The 20154-nt window shown below is 41.7% G+C and overlaps 1 protein-coding gene across 2 annotated transcripts in view; it reads right to left on the minus strand.

The window, feature by feature from the left end:
- dock2 (dedicator of cytokinesis 2) overlaps positions 1-20154 on the minus strand; it is a 108773-nt gene that overhangs the window by 46286 nt on the left and 42333 nt on the right. For both annotated transcript variants that reach the window (XM_019884132.1, XM_019884131.1), the window contains exons 25-26: positions 8362-8504; positions 2940-3035 (exon numbers count right to left, since the gene is read on the minus strand). In XM_019884132.1, coding sequence (XP_019739691.1) covers positions 2940-3035; positions 8362-8504 — 239 coding nt within the window. The remainder of the gene's footprint in view (positions 1-2939; positions 3036-8361; positions 8505-20154) is intronic.

Consider the following 20154-nt stretch of genomic DNA (forward strand, 5'->3'; position numbering starts at 1 on the left):
GGTACTCCGGTTTCCTCGCATATTCCAAAAACATGCACCGTAGGTTAATTGAACGTCTAAATTGTCCGGAGGTATGATTGAGAGTGTGAATGATTGTTTGTCTGTGCCCTTTGATTGGCTGGCAACCAGTTCATTGTGTACCCCACATAATGCCCAAAGACAGCTGCTATTGGCTCGAGCAGTCCAGCGACACTTGTCAGGATAAACGGATTAGAAGATGGATGGGTGGACGGATGAAATATGACACCTGCGTGGGACAATCCCTCTGAATCATGGGTTACAGATGGTGTCTTGACAAGGGCCCGTAGCCTCTCCAGCTTGTCTTGGGTCATTTCCAGAGCATGCACCTGATAGAACCTGACCGGAATACCTCATCAGTGAGGCCTGCTGATCCAATGCCCAAATAACCTCATCTGGTTCTTCTCAATGTGATGAGCAGCTACGCTGAGCTCCTCCTGGTTGGCCAAACTTATCTCTATAAGGGAAAGTTCAGACACGCTGCAGCAGAACCTCATTTAGGCTACTTGTTCTTTTGCTCACAACCAGAAGCTTGGCCATTCATGTAGCTCAACCGGTACAATAAATCGAGAGCTTTGCTTTTCAGCTCAACTCCTCCTTCACCACGACAGATTGATACAGGGTCCGCATCACTGTAGACTCTGCACCAATCTTCCTATCGATCTCCCGCTCCATCCTCCCCTCACTTTTGAACAAGACTGCAAGATAAAGTGCACTCCCCTCCACTTGAGGCAGGATCTCAAGGAGAGGGCACTCTACACTTTTCTGACTGTGTACAATGGTCTCAGAATTTTTTGTTGCTGATTTTATCCCAACCCATTCACAATCAGCTAAAAATGGCCCCAGTGACAGTTGAAGATCACGGCTTGATGGGGCCAACAGAACCACATTGTTTGCAAAAAGCACAGACATGATATTGAGATCACCAAACCAGCCAATGCTTTGGCTGTGCCTAGAGATTCTGTCCTTAAAGTTTTTGAACTGAATCGATGACAAAGAGAAGCCTGGGTTGAGGACACCCCTCAATTGAAACAAAGCCAGCAATGCGGACCAAACTCAAGACTGAACATAATTTACTGTACGGCTGCACAAATGTTTTCGGATCTCATTAAATACATTGCAATCATGTTGTGGCCATTCAGTGTATCCTACTCTGCCGAGGTAAACACATATTTTAATATCTAGAACTTAAATCTGATGCGTAGCCTTAAAGCTGCTGCCTGGGTATTAACAATACAATAAACATACTCCCATAACACACAAAACAATCCCCCCAACCCCTCATCTCATCAAAATGTGAAACAAGTCTGTTTGTCACGTTGACATAGTGGATTCCATTCAGGTGAGTTGACAGTGGCACAATTTACATAGATGCAGACGTTTTATTATTAGAAACACACATGCATGCGCACTAATGTGCGTCTCAACCAAGTGCGCGCACACACACACACACACACACACACACACACACACACACACACACACACACACACACACACACACACGCGCGCACGCACACACACACACGGCTGTCTTTGTAACACACGCTTCCACACACAAACCGAGGCAATTCAGTTACACTTCAAGCAATACAAACCTTTCACCCGATGAGTGACTCATTCAGCTAACAGTTGACCATTAGCCTACAATTACAACCCGGGATGATACGATACTTAAAAATACAGTGGTCTATTCCAGGGGTCCCCAACCGCCGGTCCGCGGACCGGTACCGGTCCGCAGGGCATTTGGTACCGGGCCGCACAGAAAGAACTTGCCTTAATTCCGTTTTATTTATTTCGGAAAACGAAAGATGTTTTATTTTGAAAAATTACCGGATTCTCCGTTACATCCGTCTGTGTCACGCTTGACACACGTCAAGCTGCGCTTCTTCGTCACGTGACTGATTACGCTAAAAACAAAACGCTAGAGCTCGCAAAATGAGTAATAAAACTGCTGGAGAGCGCAAATGACGGCGGCCTTAAAAGTACGTTCGAGACAACTGGATTAAAGTTATGGCTGAATATTCTGAGATCGCCACAGTAGCACTGTTGCTATTTCCGACATGCTACCTGTGTGAGGAGGGGGTTTTCTGCAGCAACGGCGACTAAAACAAAATTACGAAGTAGACTGGACACACTTGAGGTGTCATTGTCTCCTATTACCCCGAGATGGGACCGTCTGGTTGCAGAAAATCAAGCTCGGGGCTGTGGTGAGTCGTCATTGTCATGCACTTTGAATTTGCGTTGTATCGTATTTTGAAGGCATTAAACATTACCATAGCGATCGGAGTGTTGCGGCCAGATTAGACGCTCCTTGTGTTTATTATTATATTTCGAAAACACCACAGTTTCCATGCAGCTCATACCATATTATTTTGTTGTATTATTTCCGCCACACCTTAAATGCCGGTCCCTGAAAATATTGTCTGACATAAACCGGTCCGTGGGGCAAAAAAGGTTGGGGACCCCTGGTCACTTCGAAATGTTTTTTTTTGTTTGTATGTTTTCTTTTTTCCCAAAGCTTTCCCATAATGGTTCATGCTTCTCCTCACATTCCTCTGATGTGTAGAATAAAGTTGTGCAGTGTATTTTCCACAAGGCGCAGTATTGCTGACTCAACACAAATGCCAGTATGCTGTCGTTTCAAACCCAAGGAGTCAATAAATGTATCTGATTCTATAGGTATAAGATTTGGCAACAGCTAAACCAATCACTCGCTGGCCACAAAATTAGGTTCAGCTAAAACAACCCCTCTCCGACAGTGTCATTCAAAAGTGAGCATTACTGTCTTTGAGAAATATGCAGTATATATTGGTACAGCTCTTGTACTGAATCTCATTAGTCTGCTCAAGGATACCTAATCCTTTTGTATTGTTCTACTTTAGTCGCACACATTGTAGCACGAAGAATGACTGTACTTACAATTAGCGCATGCTCTCGGCCCATTGAAATGACTGTCTGGTTGATGATCCCCAGCAAAGAAACCACAATGTCTTGGATGTGCTGAAATGTTTCCCCCTGTGAAAATGTAGCCACACAAAGGTTGACAAAGGTCAATTAAAAGCAAACAAAAACACAGGATAGTCTTCACATGCAGAAAATGAGCCACAATAACATTTAACAGTCATTTTATGAGTGAAGTTTTGAACTCCAAGAGAGTTTGACATGAATATGAAGGTAAGTGCGTGCGCGCATTTGTGTGTTTGCAATTTCTATCCTTTGTATCCCTTTAGGGTCACATTTCTCATTTGCAAAGAGGTTGAGGCCTTATCACAGTTCTCACTTCCACAGTTTAGATTTCTGAAGTGTCATTCCTAAACCTGAAACTGAAATGTTAATTTAGTAGTGAAATATGAAATTGGGAGAAGTGGGCAAAGTTTGCATTTTCCTTGTGGTACTGCTCCAGGCATTGAGAAAAATATGGGTAATACGATTAGAGAAATGATATATCTTTTAAAAACAAACACTAGAAAACTGCAACAGTATTAATAGTGCAGGTTTGTCGGCTGCTTGAGAATTTTACATTTGCAGAAATTAAGAGAGCTCTGTTTAAAAATGAAGCATTTAGAATAAAGCTCTGTTTAAAAATATGTGGTCAAATAATTCTTTCGTAGTTTCACATGTGGGGAAATTCACGGTTTCTTCTTGTGTGTTTCTACACAATCTTGCTATCATAATCTGTGCCTGATCAGCCACGCCGAAAAACCATGGGGGAAGACCAAAAATAACTCTGTGCTAAGGTCCCCAAATAACAGACGTTATCTTCCAAAATTTAAAACAAAAATAACTACAAAGCAACATGGAAATTATTTTTAAAGGTGGCTCATAAATCTACCACCCCCCTTTCTCCAGGCTGCCCATGTCAAACATCAGGCTGCGAATTTCACTCCTTCTATCAATCTCTCTCTCTCTCTCTCTCTCTCTCTCTCTCTCTCTCTCTCTCGTTTGGCAGAACATCTTAATCAGGAACCACCCAGAGAGGCGAAGGGGTGAGGGGAGAAAACAAGAGGCAACAGAGCAACATAACATTCCCATCACCTCTTTGCCTCCTCCTGTTTGCCATGGTTGCTATGGTAATAAACTAAAAAACTGTGGAAAAGCAGTACAGAATATGAATGGATGAAAACAAACACCAATTTGGTGTTTAAAAAAAAAAACCACTAATCTGCAAGAAAAAAAAACATCACTCACAATGTAGATGTGCCTATGACTTGGTATTTGACTGTGTGTCCATTATATCTAAAGCACGTAAACCAACCAATTATCTCTTGTGACTAACTGCTTCAAAGAAGAGAGAGAACTATTGTTTATCATGTCATCGCATCCTTCTCTGACGGTCCAGAACTAATTTCCAGCTAGAGACAAATGCCTTATTAATTCCAACATGGAAAACTAAAGAAAACATTCAAACATAACAATCAATTATTTGCTCGACTGATTACATTAATTCAGGTTTTTTTTCAGCATATATTAAATTATGCTCTCTTAATACCAACACATACAAGGGAAAACATCGCCTTTGCAAAGATAACACTCAGTTTTGCTTCTAAATTATAGATGCATATTAATGATATGTATTTATTAATGTGGCTTGAAGAATAGAGATGCATCATATGGTGTTTCTACGACTCTGTTTAGTGACACAAGAAGGGGCTAAACACTGCAAACTAAAGTTTTTATTTATTTATTAATTATTGGTTGTTTGGTTTTTTTGTTTTGTTGTTTGGTGTTTTTATGGCACACGTTTTCACATTTTTAATTTGATACATGTGCGGCGTTACAAAAAAGCTGTTGCAGGGTCAACAAAAGACTATGAAAATTGAGGAATGGTCAAAAACAGACCTCATACAAGATAGTCAATGCGTACACTCCCGTTAGCAGCTAGGTGCCGCATCTTACATTCACAGCGCAAGCTAGCGGTTTCTTAGCATCTTTAATTGGCAATTGAATTTGATTTTGGGATTGTATTGTGCTGATGTTGGGAGCTATTTGATGTGATGGCAATAAAAACGGTGATAAAGCCAAGCCGAAAAGTCAAGAGGACGCCACACCACCATTCACTGCGAGGCCCCCCCCCACAAAAAAACCTACTAAAGGCTTTTTTTTTCTGTATTATTATTTGGAAAAATAATTGAGCCATTGAGTCAGAACTGTTATAGCCCAAAATATTAGTATTTATACACGCTGTGTCATTTTCACACTCTGCCATCTTCCGCTTTCAGTTTACTCTCAACCCAATGCAAATCCATCTAATCACCATTAATTACATGTCTTTGCTCTCCCCCTTGAGTGTGTATGTGCTTGTAAGCTGCTGCTTGATTAGAGCAATGCACATGAATAGAAATGGAAAAGCCAAAACCTTTCCTTCTTGAAAGACTCGACATGTTGTCAAAAACTCAGTGGAGCAATTAGAAAAGATAAAACGTGGCTGCATACTGTTGAGGTGTGGATGAGTGTTGCAGCAAAACATACAGTTGTAATAAATCAGCGCCTGCTGCACTGAGAGACAAGATGATTAAGGACAGAAAAGCCTCGGGTGTGTTAGGCAAGACAACGCGAGGCAGTTATTATTGATAGAGCACATTTCACACGCAATTCAATGTGCTTCGCACAAACAAAGACACAACGTCAACAAGTATTTACAAAACGCAACAGTTAACGGCTTTCAGAAGCAAAGCAGAAAAAATAAAAGTAGCTGACAAAAATTGCCAGAATTGACAGTGGCATCTTTTAAACACATGAACATAAAAAACTTGTAAAAGTTAAGTAAAGAATTAAAAGTACAGTAGATTTTGAAATTAATTCAAAGAAAAAATATTTGAAATTTTTTCCAGGACCCCAATCAAAGGTATGGGAAAAGAGTCAAGTTTTTAAATCCTTTAGACTGAGGACTGGCTTCTTCAATTCTATCTGCATCTTATTCCATTTTTGCGCAGCATTACAGCTGAATTCAAATTCTGACATGGTAATTGAATTAATTCTGGGTGATTTTAAGCGCTGCAAAATTTTGCTGCTTTGTGACGATGTTTGACGTGATGGTTTCTAATTTTTCACCAAAGTAGCAGGCAAATTCATTGCATGTATTTGTTGAGAGGAATTCTGGCGGTGTTTGATTTGGGGGATTTGTGAGCTTGTTGACCACAGCAAACAGAGCATGTGTATTGTTTCGGTTCTTACTCATGATTTCAGAAAAGTGCTGTTGTGTGTCAGGTCAAAATGAACTCGGAGTTGAGTTTTTCTCCACTTAAAGCATTTTACCGCACTTTGATTTCAAAGTCACTTCTCTCGTAGTGCACCTGCAAGGTGTTTTAGGTCAACATGGAATGGTCTTTATTTTAATCGGAGCAAAAACATCCAGGACATTTGAGATTTTCCAAGTGAATTCATTCAGAAGTTCATCAAAGAGTCTCTGTATTCACAGATGATGACACAGCCATCATTTCCATAAACGTCAGAATCAGAATCAGATTTATTGGCCAAGTATACTTCTTTTTTTTTAAAAATAAACACAATGGTCTGAAATCAGATATTTAACATCAACAGATGAAATGTCAACACTTTTCGAGGGAATAATCAATCAATAATGTGACCTTGGCTGTGTATTGGAGTCTTAAAGGTTGGTACAACCCTGTTTCAAGTTATTTGTTCAATTTAGCCAAATTGTGAATCTTGGGGTGAGTGTGAGCGGATGGTGAGGAGGATTAAGAGGTGAGAACGTGGGGGCAGGAGGTGGTGTGAGTTGAATTCCAGGCTTGTTTATCTTGTTGGTGAAACCTAGGAGGAAGTTGTTGACTGACAACGGGTTCTGTGCAGTCAGGCCCCGAGTCATCGTTCGGGGGCAATGTACACTGTTACTCTACTCTTTGGGATGCATGATCCAAAGAGGATGTGAGGTTAACACTTTCAAGGACAGCGGTTACTACAGTGGACAGCCTATCGGGTTACAGGGTGCATGAAAGGCTTAAATTGAGTTAATGATGCTGACAAACCTAGGACGAGTGTCTACTTGGTGGGCTCAACCACCTTTTTTTCCCTCACCTTTAAATGTTGCTTGCTTTGGTTCAACAGTGACTTTAAGTGCATCTTGTGTTGAAATAAACTCAAACAATGGGGCTCCCGTTTATTAATGTTTGTGTGATGCCGCAGCAGGGCAGCAAACAATGTTCTGCTGGTTCAGAGTGCTCAGTGATTTCTGGCCCCAGTGCAAGCGGAATGTCAAATAAAAATTTTAACATGCACTACGACCATTACTACTACAACTACTACTACTACTACTACTCCTTACTGTGAATACAGTTAAGAACATTTGTCTTCCAGGTGAAATTTTAGGATGAACCTGAAATGGAATTCAACCTTTACTGGTGAACTTATTGTGTCAACTACTCAAAAATTTTGAACGCACATTCAGTGCTTTTTGCACAACTTGCTGTTTTTTTTTGACAAGGAGCTAAATGGCAAAATTCACTACAGCTGCTTTTTTCTTTTCATGTCCAAGAACATCCATTTTGATGCCTTTCTGTGGTTCTTGCAGTCTCTGTCTCACTGTTGCAACCTGCTGATGACACCCTGTGCAACACTAAGCTCAGTGGCCACTTTCTTCTGTGAACATCCTGTCTGATCAGTTGTCAGGTGTCGTTCTGGTCTCATGATGCCAAAATGAGGGCAGTGTGATGAAGGGGAATTTTCAAATACCAATCGTACGTGGACAAGGACAATTTATTGGTCAATTAATTGATCAGAAATTCGTTGTGAATTGTGCGGTCCCCAGTTTAAGAACAGCAAGTTGTACAAAAAGTACTCAATCAGGAAACAGTTCGACGTGATTTCAAATTTAGAGAAGATTCAATTGATTTCATCTTTAAAGGTTTTGCTGCAAGTTGGATCACATTGAAATTTCACCCAAAAGCACAATATCGCTGATGTTTGGCGAAATCACAAATCCTGATGTTTGTGGTCAACATTGAGTTCAGCCAAGCCAAAGACTGTACTTTGGGGCAGGAGACTCACGGTTGTTGGTGGAGACGGCATTATGTGTATAGTGTGGTGTGTCGGCCATCTCAAGTACACCACAAGAGGATAAATAGTATAAGAGCAATAAACACACACTTGTCATTTTCAACCCTCATCAACGCGTGGGGTCTCGGACTTTGCAAAGATGCTAAAAATCATGACGTGTGTACCAGACTTGAAACACCCTTTCCAAGATAAAATAACAACTTATTAAGGATGATCATTATTGTCTTTATAAAGACATAGAATTGACAAGGGTGTATTGGATCTCATCAGATTCTATGGGTATATCTAATATACATCTGAGTGGACAGTCTTAGCGTAGGCATCTCACCACATTGTCTTTGCTGAGGACCTCCAGAATGTTGGTGAGCAACTCCAGGCTTTTTTTTCTCTCATCATGAGGCCCGTCCGCCATGGTGGCCAAAGCTCTGCTCAGCTCTCGCAGCATCATTGGCAACAACACATCTCGACATTCTGGAAGACGACACATGTGAATGGAAGCTTTAATCAACAAACTATTTAAGTACTTAAATTACTAAGTTTAGGCAAGCAAATAAAATACAAAATGTCTTTCCAGAAAGAACAGAAGAATGAAGGCTTTGCAATAATGCTACAAAATTCAGGGACTGATGCCTGTGCTCAACCTTAGTGCACAGATAGAAGAGAGACCAACGAGAAATGATGCCGCCAGCCAGAAAAAAAATAAATAAATCAACCCGAGCCCGAGAATGTATAATGGAATGATATCAAATGTCAATTGCAGTTGCATGCATGTCTACTGCTTCAGACACAAAGCCAACAACATCAATCACGACAATGTTGCTACTATTCCCTTTGCTCTGATGAATCTTAATCTTTAGTTTGTTCATTCGTAGTTTGTTCCCCATTAAAAAGTGAGGAAGTATATAATTACAGACCTCTTAGACACCTCATTGTTGCTTAAAAGAGGCATCAATAGTATTTGTCAGATCTTTGTTGCGGCGCCACGGCGGTAGACGGATTAGCACGTCCGCCTCACAGTGCAGAGATCAAGGGTTCAATCCCAGGCTCCTGTGTGGAGTTTGCATGTTCTCCTCGTGCCTGCGTGGATTTGGTGATCGTGAGCAGAAATGGTTTTGTCTATGTGTGCCCTGTGAATGGCTGGCAAGCAGTTCAGGGTGTACCCCGTCTGTTGCCTGAAGACAGCTAAGAAAGGCTCCAGCATGCCCGCAACCCGCGTGAGGATAAAGTGGTTCAGAAAATGGATGGATGGATAGATATTTGTTGCAAATATGTGTGCTGAGACAGCTTCCATGAATGAATTTTTCAGTTTCACCTTCACAGTCTATCATGAAACACATCACATAATTTTCAAGTTGATGAGATGAAATATATTGTTTGTTTTTTTTTATTTGAAAGGATATTTACTCAACATACTTCAAAAGGGCTTGAGCAATTTTTTCTTCTTACAATTACACCAGCTGCTGATGCACTCTAGACTCTGTGTATGTAAATGAGAACAGTAGCAAGTTTGGAAATGGTCCAGAGGAAGGCTGCCAAATTACTAATAAACAGCGGTTGAAGCTTTCTACGAGTTAAGTTAGAAATGAACTGGAAGCAGATCAAGCCAATTAAAAGATTAACTTGAACAGTGAACACCATTGTTGTTTTAATCCACTTTGGAAGGGGTCAGAAGTCATTCATTCAGTCATTCATTCATTTTCCGATCTGCTTATCCTCACAAGGGTCGTGGGGGGTTCTGGCGCCCATCCCAGCTGTCTTCGGGCAGTTAGGTGGGTGACACCCTGAACTGGTTGCCAGCCAATCGCAGGGCACACAGACACAAACAACCATCCACGCTCACACTCACACCTAGGGACAATTTAGAGTGTTCAATCAGCTTGCCATGCGTGTTTTTGGAATGTAGGAGGAAACCGGAGTACCCGGAGAAAACCCAAGCAGGCCCGAGGAGAACATGCAAACTCCACACAGGGAGGCTGTAGCTGGAATTGAACCCGGTACCTCTGCGCTGTGAGGTCGACACACTAACCACTGGACCACGGAGCCACAGTCAATTTCATACAAATATATCATGATATCGCCGGGGCCGGCTGTTAGCATGAGGGCAATCCCACAGCAAAAAGTAAAGCAATATCTTCCTGACGGAGTTTAATTATAGCAACATAAAACACTTGTATTTCATACGTTCCCAACATAACTATACAAGACTAATAGTTCTTCTATGGCTAAAGAAAGTTGGATGTCTCCAATGGGTTGTCCATATTTATGGCAGTTAAGATTTATCGGCAATTACATGCATGTTTCATGGCATGATGACAAGAAAGGCAGTCTTATTTGTAGGGGTTATAATTAGTCTAATCACAATAATAAAGCGAAGCTGAAAGTATGCAGTCAACAGGAACATATGTTACAGAAATAATCTTCAATTTCAATACGAGCCAAATAATAGTTGCTTTTTGCTTAAAATGGGGATTTGTGCAAGAAAGTAACTGACTTCAAGTTTCATTTTCTGGACAAAATACAGTGACTGTTGCTTGGTGCAAAATCCAACAAAGCCTCGGTCCACATCGACTCAGTCTAAAAGCGCAATACAACACTACCATGAAAAAGACATATGTGGCATTAATTCAGGTCTCAAGGGCATGAATAAAAGGGAAGAAAAATACCCTCCTCATATGGCTACAATATATTTCATTTATCTACGAATGAGAGTGACTTGCAATACTGTACTAAATCCTGAATTCTCTGCCTTAAGCAACAAATTATCTGGAGCATTGGCAGATGAATACATAACATTACATTTTGCAAATGTTGCATTTTATGAACTTGAATACATTAAATGCACAAAATGCACCTAAAATCAACACAATCAAATTGTTGCATATCAAAATGATGTTGTGTGACAAAATTGTGAGGAAAACTGATCTCTCCAATTTTTTTCATCTGAATCTCTGCTCTTTACAAATTGGAGCCACCCACACAGACCCTTTCATATTCTCCTTGAAGACGCAGGTATAGAAACTAGATACACCCATTAAAAGCTCATCTGGGCTAATGCTTGTCAGGTCCATTATTAGCTGAGCTCAGACTGCTTGTTTCCAAGCCCTTGGAGGCAGCAAGTGTGCGTCACAAGATGCCCCCCATGCCTTCTAGCATTGATCAAGTCCAAAAATAAGAACAAGAAGAAAGTATTGAGCGAAAATGGCATGCTACAGGGTGTGTTTTCTTGAAAAGCCTTCTTGAGAGCAGTTTCATTTTGTTGATGTGATAGTTAATATGCCCACAGGAACACCTGCTTGATCACTGAAAAATGAATATACATTGATAGGCATGCAGTATATAGACATCCATCCATCCATCCATTTTCCGATCCGCTTATCCTCACACAGGGTCGCAGGGGGTGCTGGAGCCTATCCCAGCTGTCTTTGGGCAGTAGGCGGGGAACACCCTGAACCGGTTGCCAGCCAAACGCAGGGCACACAGAGACGAACAACCAAACTGGAGTACCCGGAGAAAGCCGGCGCAGGCACAGGGAGAACATGCAAACTCCACACCGGAAGGCCGGAGACGGATTTTAACCCTGCACCGCTGCACTGTGAGGCCACCCACCGTAAAGAGACATCAAAGTTAAATACATTAAAATAATTTTGCATGATGAATCATCAATACATTCTTCCATATTCTATCGAGCTCGTACTCTGTAAGTACGTCGGTAAGCAGGAGCAGATTCCGGCTTTGGGTGAGAGGAGGGGTACACACTAGAATGGTCACCAGTCAACAGGCACATATTATTTATAGACAAAGAACTACTCTTACATGCACACATATGGACAATTTAGAAACTTGAATTAAACTACCATGCGTGTTTTAGTATTGTGGGAAGACGCTGGAGAACATGCAGAAAATTCATGCAGACACAGACATGATATCACCCCGTGGGTAAATGTTTTTCATTTACCGGTATGTATTTTTAATACGTTGTTAAAGGTGCTTAACAATGCAGTACACCCTGGACTGGCTAGTCAATGGCAATGCATTGCATTGATCTAAAACAATGAAAAATACATGTTCACTAATCTGAGCTAATGAACTGTACGACCAATCAGAGGTGTACATTCCATCAGCACAACTATGACGTGAATCCTGGTCAAAGGTGGGGAACATTTGCTGAATCGCAAAAAATGGCACACAATTGTGTTTTGATGGGATGAAAATGAACATACTGTCGCTGAAGAAGAGGCAGATTTTTTAAAGTGCATCCACTCCATTCATTCTAATCATAAAAAGTAGAGAGCAGTTATTTTTTTGTTGGGAAGAGACCCCGCCACACTTGACAAAGCTGTCATAAAAATAAATGGATCATCTTTTTCCCCCCTGTGATGCAGATAAAGGCAACATTATTTGTGCAGAAGTCACAATTAATGTGTCTGCCTTTGGTGAAGAGCTCGATGCTTCGTTAATCAACTCGCATGAGAATTTCTCTCCCCGGTGGAATCTAGATCCACGCTTTCCACATGTTCATCATTTAACAAAATCAACTCAGGTGACAATTTCCTAAATGAGACAACCAGGTAAAGTCTGGGTTGAGCTGAAAGGATTTGCTCGCACTTTGATGTCACAGTTTTTTTTTTTTTTTTTTGGTAGTGAGGTGTCATACACAATCAAGACTGAAAGCATAAATAAAATCCACATTGAAGTGTTAGTGCTGGCCGATCAAAGAGTGCATTTACAAAAGTGCGACGCTGTAGAAATATTAATGCACATCCAAAGTGTGCGAGGAACATAGTACTTCTGAAAGGCCTTGACGCTGCGGGTTTTGTAGCTACAGTACATTTTGAGTGTGACTTGCGTTTCTTTTTGTGTGATCTCTCTCAAACTAATGACTCTGTCAGTCACCACACATAAAGCTTCTTCTGATGTGGAAAAGTAGGAAGAAATGCATGAGTGAAAAAGCCAGTTTGAGAAGGAGTGTCGCAGTCCTTCCAATCATAAGTTGTTATTCCTATTACATTGCGGATGTTCCATTCAAAAAAGGACATCTCACAACTTCAAGTATGAGATGACCAAGCCCGTTTTTGACCTCTCCTTCAATGTTTTCTGTTTTTGATTTTAGATTCATAATTCATAAATGCTGGTTTTGTCCCCCCATTGGACGCTCAGCGTCTCTGGGAGTCTATGGACAGTGGGCGTTTATAGGCTGGCCAGGAAGCGCAGATTTTCTGCATGATGATGTTGATGATGCAGGATGATCTGTCTGAGGCTGAATCTCTTTTTTATTGATAGAGAAATGAGCCAATCACCGATCTTATGGTGAGGGCATCCTTTTCATTTTTTTGAAAAGGAACGGAGAGTAGAATTCACATATAAATAAAAGGCCACATTTTATGATGTAGGCCGAAATTGAGCTTCCCTTACTTGACAGACCAGCATCCGCCACTGGTGATAAGGGTTGGACATCAAGTGTCGAGGATCCGAAAAACTTGCTGAGACAAATGAAGAAAATGTGTCATAATTGGGTGGGGAAAAAAAAGTGAAAAGTTAATAGAAATACCTCATACTTTTGTAGACATGTTTGGGTGAGTTCATCCAAAATTAACTGAAGAACATCTCGATAAACAGTTCGATAATAAGGCAAAACATCAATGTTTTTTGAAGATTTTGGCATGGCCTTGTGGCCCTATCGGAATGGTGACTGATTGGCTGAAAACAAGCAAGTGAAAAAGCCTTGTCACTCAGTGTAGAAGATAAGTAGCATAGTGCAATGCAGGTAAACGACATGGGCTGTGTCGAATGTTAATTTAGGCTGTGCTGCGAGCCGCTAAAAATGAATGGCAGTAATTTGGACACCCCGAAAAGAGTTGAAAGCGAGAATCGATTGGAACTGGAATCGGAACGAGATCCACAATCTGTCAAGTTCAAACCATGCCCTGCCCTATACGTGATTAATCAAGAAGAATTTAAAACAGTCAGTCTTAAATACTTTGTGATCGATTAATTGATTTCAACATCCTGATCTTAAGGCATATACTGTATTAGCATCTTTCTTGCCCGAGACAATCAAGGATGTGCTGCTTCACACTAAAAATTGCTCTCTCATTGGCTTGCTCCAGCTGCACTGTGGCCCGATGGGCTTTTAGTCAGGTAGCAACACTGGTGTGCACCTTCTAGGTCACATTCTTTAAGGGAGCCTTTTGAAGTGATTGCTCTTTCAAGTAGAGTGCCACTTCAGCTGACCGTATACTGTACACTACTAACCCTAAAAGCATTCCTCTTCAAATAAAACCTCATTACTGGTCCAATCCACTCCAAATGACTGTCTGCTAGCTTTGCAATACTTTGAATACTTTTATTCTACTTTTATGCACTTTTCCTTTTTGTTGGTCGTGATGCGCTCTTGTAAATATCCGCTTAGCAACCACGACATAATGTACATTACAACGGCACAAAATCTTCCTGAGAGGTATCGCTAACATTCCGCCCCTCTCAAGCAGTTGAGCAAGGTAGTCGCGTCTAAAAAAATCTGTCACTCCGCAGTGCAGTTCTACACCACTACCAGCAACCACAGTATTGAACATGTTAACACTAAGAGGTTAAGCCCTGGGAGCGTACTACAAACACTGATGCTGTGAGTGAGGACCGTTCTGAAGACCCAGAGCAATATGCCTCAGTCGTCATGTAATACATCAATCGGTACAATCGTCAGGATTTTGGGGGCGCGATCATCCATCCAATCACACGGTGGAGCGAAGATAAAGTCAAGTACAACTTTATTGTCAAATGTATGTCTATTCATATAACTTCTTTATTTACTGTGTTCACTCGTGTACTGTTTACAGTCACAACAATTGTATTGTTAAGGAGCAACTTTGAAAACATGCAATTAAATATTTGAAAAGGTTTTCAAATATTTTCATTAAAAACTGAGCCCAGGTAAATCCTTCATGGCAGAAAGGAGAGAAGTTGGATGGTGACACTGTGTAGTATATTAATGGTGGTTGTGAGACTTAACAGTTACATAATATCTCTGTTTGTTTCACAAAGATAATTGGAACCATCATAACCCTGTATAATTGTATACGGTTGAGGATTATGGAGTTCAGTTCTATAAAATTTGTGTCAGAGGGGAAAAAAATAGTTTTTTGTCTTTTTATGCCACCAGATGAACCCAAAATGTTACATGGTAAAATATAAAACCAATCTACTGCAGTTTGCATTATATTAGAATTTCATGAGTATTTTGTTTCTTTGTGACCGTTAAACAAGAACAGACTTTTTTTTCCGAGGAGCTGGTCTTTTTTTTTTTGGGACAATACTCATACGTGATTTCTGATCACATGATCGGATAAGACATCTTCAACCTGTTCCTTGTTCATTCATCTGTGCCTACCTCTTTCCAATCTATGCAAATGTGCCTTTCACCAAGCAAAAAACAATAACCCGTCTGAATGACTCCATCCCTTTGCACACAGCTCAAGAGTTGTGATGAAATGCTTTTGGGAAGGTTGTCATGACACATAATGTCTATCAACGCAGTCCTGGCCACATTGGACCCCCTCCAGTTTACTTGTCATCAGAACTGCTCCGTTGCCAATGTCATCAACACACTCATTCATGCATCCCTCATACACCTCGAAAAAAAGACACTTGCGTTCAAATACTGTTTATTGACGACAGCTCAGCATTTATGAAGCATGACCGTCCCAAGCAGGGTGGGGCAGAAAAGGCTTACCCTCTGACTGACCCTACTCACGCCTTTGCAAATGAGTGCTGGACTTCCTCACTGAGACCTCAGAAAGTCAGAGGTGGCACCAGGATATCGGGCAAAAAAACAACAACAACAAAGCAGTGAGCATGAGAACCCCGCTGAGCTGTGAGCTCAGAACTCTCTTGTCTTCCAAGATGATAATGCCATCATCCAATTTGCTGATGACACGACCATCGCAGGCTTGATCACCAGTGTCAAAGAGGCAGGAAAAGAGGTGGCTCAGCTGGTGTCCAGGTGCCATGAACATAATCTCACTTTAAATGCTGAGAAGACTAAAGAGATCATTAATGACCCAAGGTAGCAGGAAAAGGAACTTGCACCACTTGTCATCATTGAGACTCAGGCAAGAATGAAAACTTTTAAACTCCTCAGTAGTTGCCCATTCGTGATGACCTTACAATGACTTTTTTTTCTCAAGCTCACAGTTGGAGTTGCGGCCACCGGGTGTGTAGATTGCTTCCTCATTTCCCATTCATGCTCGACTGTCTGTTGCTATAGTCTCTCTTTTGTCTCTTCACATTTGTTTCTTCTATCTACCTTGTGTCTTGTTCCAACATTAACTTTTATGTTCCCTGAAACATTTTCAGACACACCTCTCCTGAGGTTGTGGACATCCTGCCGACATTATTTGTCAGGGTTAACAGACCCAAACCGCAGTCTAGAGGCTGAGTGCAAACTGTTGAAGTAGTTCTATGAATTAACAGACATTATTCAACATTTCAAGGCTGGTGGGAGCTTCAGCTAGCTGGAAGCACTTAGAGCGCAACGATGAATTGATAAATGTCTCGTCATGCTGCAGATGAGAGATTTAAGCACACTTTAGAAGTGGGAGGGGTCGGGGGTATACACAACAGGGCAGAGTGGTACAGCTTGACAGTCATCAATCAAAAATGACAGTTTGGAAGCTTGGCAGTTGTTGAAGAAAACCAAATCAAACATGAAAAGGAAGGGTATGAATATATAAATGTTTTGAAGTCGATGCTAATGTGACAAAGGTGGAGTTGAAGAGTCAATTATATCGTTGATATAATTTCAGTATGGATCAGCGGTACCCAACCATGGAAACAAATAAAAGCAAATGGTTGCTATTAGCCATGCAGTTGTGTTACTTTAAAGTAAAGTACGGCTACAAGTGCTACGATAAATGCTGTTACTTGTTGGTGCGTGCCGTGATGAATAATGTTCTGGTTAGCACATGGTTCTTGTTGACGCCTTATTGGATATTTTGGGGATGAAAATGGAACTTCACTTTGCGCTTCCACCCTCGTTCTTAACCCAGTGTCACGGTCACGCTTGTTAAGGCTGGCGGCAATAATACCTTCGAACCAGGGAATGTATCAGGGACCTCACTTATCAACGTTGAGTATGCACAAAACGGAACCTGAAAGATGTGTATGCAACTTGTTCAATGATGCTTCTCATGCCTTTTACAAGTGTCCTATTGGGAAAAATAGTTTTGATGTATTTGTGTGTGGCGTGCACATTGGTGCGGGGAAGGGAAGAGGGTGGCTGTGCATTCCATGAGCGACCAACTCCGGGTGACTGTTGCATTTATCTGTCCCAAATGGAGGAAAACTAAGGAAACATGAATCCACTTCTTTTCAGTTTATCATTGCTTTTGCATGTGCTATATTTGGTTGGCCAGACTGAATAGTGAGCGCTTTTCTGGATCACCTCAGCCATGTCAATATCTCCATTTGCAACATATTACGCCGCACTGAAAAAAAGACCTTCATTGAATCATGCACATCGGTTGGACATGATTAAAATGTGGTCAATGGATAATTTACCCTCTACTCCTCAGAATAAGAAAATAACACATGTCAATTTAAGAACTTTTAACCATGTACAACTGATGTACACAAATTGCATCAAGTCAAATGACTTGTATTCAGTGCAACAATAGTTGTATTCCTGATGAGTTGTGTGTCCCTCTGCTACAAGAATCTACACAGTGGCAGGTAACAACCTTTACCACTTGGCCATGGCTGCCCATGTCGTCAGCATCGACGACACCCCCCCCCCCACACACACACAAAGATTTTTTGTCATAATTTTGAAATTGTATGTATCAGGACTTACTGAATAAAAAAATAACTAAAACTACAAAGTAGTCATTGTGAACTACTCCAAATGATGTTGCACTGACATTGAAAGCTGGCTGACAGAGCCAAAATGTGATGAGCAGCTTGTGCATTGATGAAGAAGGGAGCTAGTAGCCACAGGACTCCTGTGAATTGCACAACACGTTGACCATCAACACTTCATACATACATTGTCGTCTAATTTGCTTCGTTTTGGCGCAAAGACAGGCTCACACTTGAGCAGGGGCTTTCTTCTCCAATCGGTTATGCAGAAGCCACTTGGTGGGTCTGCTCTGCTGTTAGAACCCTGCCACTGAGCGTACACTTTCGCAGATTGTGTTGCGAACAGCCTGTTTATTCGTCTGGCCTCATTCTCTTTCGTGTACCTCTTTAGGCGACTGGACAATGGTCATGTGGATGTACCTCTCAGGTATCGGCCTTTTCATCACACCTCTGTCAATTGACTCACATCTTTCCGAGCCGCCTTGATCTTAGCCTCCAACTGACGTATCTCATGGCTCCCATGGTTGCTCTTACAGCCGAGCATCTCTAGGATCACTGATGCTGAAGCGTATATCAGCTCATTGGTTTGCGTGATCGTTACGGTAGGGATCGCCCTCAGTGCTGTATTCACACTTTCCATGAGACTTTCAGGTGGTACTTCACATAGCCATTGTAATCGGTTTCTAGGTTGCCCAGCCTTCATTCTCGCCATGATCTTAGCTTTCAGGTCAGTTGCTGCCTGGCTCAGCATTTCATTCATTGGGGCTGGCCTCCAAAACTCTGGTATAACCTCCTCCTTTGATCTGGCAGCCTGGGGCCCTTCACCATGGAATCTACGTTGTACCTCATCAATCTCAAATTGTGATAGCAATTGCCATTTGTGGATGTTGGAACACTGAGCTCCTAGTTGTATCGTGGTCAACCGTGACTGTGGGTTTCAAAGTAACCATTCATCCCACATTCTAACCCCTCTGACTAGGGTTGCTGGAGTAGTAGCATTCCAACAGAGCCATGTTACCGCATCTCGCCCATCTCCGCTTTGTTCCAGTACCCCATTTTTCATCAAGGTGCTCTGGTTCCCCAGCACCTGACGCAGACCTTGTTTGGCCAGGCGACGTCTGAGCCGGCATGTCATTCGTTTTATTGTCTCTTATCATTGTATGAGGTAGGCATTAGCGTGAAGGGACTTGCCCAAGGACACACACTAGATGGTGTTATGTGCTCATTTTGCCCAAGTGGGAATATTGTGACAGAAAAAGAAAAAAAAAAAAAAACGTGTGAATAAATGTTCTTCAGAGATCTGCACATTTGTGGAATGAGAACTAGATATATAACTTTTTTTAATTAGAATTCTGATGCCGATATCTTACAGAGAGCAAATGCCAGACAGACAATTAATTTTAATGTTACTGGAAGAAGAAGAAATACCTTTCACCTCGCAGACTAACTGTGTTTGTATGATTTATTGCGGTCACGGACACGTGGTTCAAGTGCATTGGATCTGCTTTTGCGAGTCACACTGTGTGGGCAGAAGTTGAGGCACAAAGGGGTTCTTACTTAATCACAGAAGTGTTGGGGGAATTACATAAATCGAAGCCATCAGAGTGTGTCTGAAAGTAACTGGTGTATAAGCCAGCACATTAGTTTGTGTTTGCCCGGAGTGGAGCCGAGGGAGAGATGGCGGATTGATGCACTTACTGCAGCAGTGCGCTGCAACAAGGATTGCATACAGAAAGCTGGAATTAGTCTCACGTCATCTGCCAGCAGAATGCTGTCTGGCAGAATGAGCAGCATTTACAGTCGCATTTATTTTAGGCGGGGGAAGGGTCGGGGGGCTGCTATGTGCCTCTCAACCATGTCACCTCCTAATCCTCTATTCAGATTCAGATTCAGATTCAGAAAACTTTATTTATCCCCGTGGGGCAATTAGAGTTGTACGAGAGCGGCTTATTGTAGAGACAGTAGGAGCAAGGAAAGACATAGGATAAGAGTAGCTTAGCACTTGAGGTCTTGAGGTAGTGGCTCCAGCATCAAATAGTATTGCACATCGAGCAGTATTGCACAGTGAGGACACAGTAAGACAGTATTGCACATGAAAACAGTATTGCACGTCAAGTATTGCACTGTAACCCCGTATTGCACAATGGGGTATGGGAGTTTGAATGGTGGGGGAGGGGTGTCAGGGATACTGGAATAAGAGTTTAAGAGTTTAAGAGGAGAACAGCCTGGGGGACGAAGGTGGATCTCCTTCTCGCTGTCCTGCAAGCTGGGA

This window comes from Hippocampus comes, unplaced genomic scaffold (genome assembly GCF_001891065.2).
Source record: "Hippocampus comes isolate QL1 unplaced genomic scaffold, H_comes_QL1_v1.1 scaffold156, whole genome shotgun sequence".
Taxonomy (NCBI): domain Eukaryota; kingdom Metazoa; phylum Chordata; class Actinopteri; order Syngnathiformes; family Syngnathidae; genus Hippocampus; species Hippocampus comes.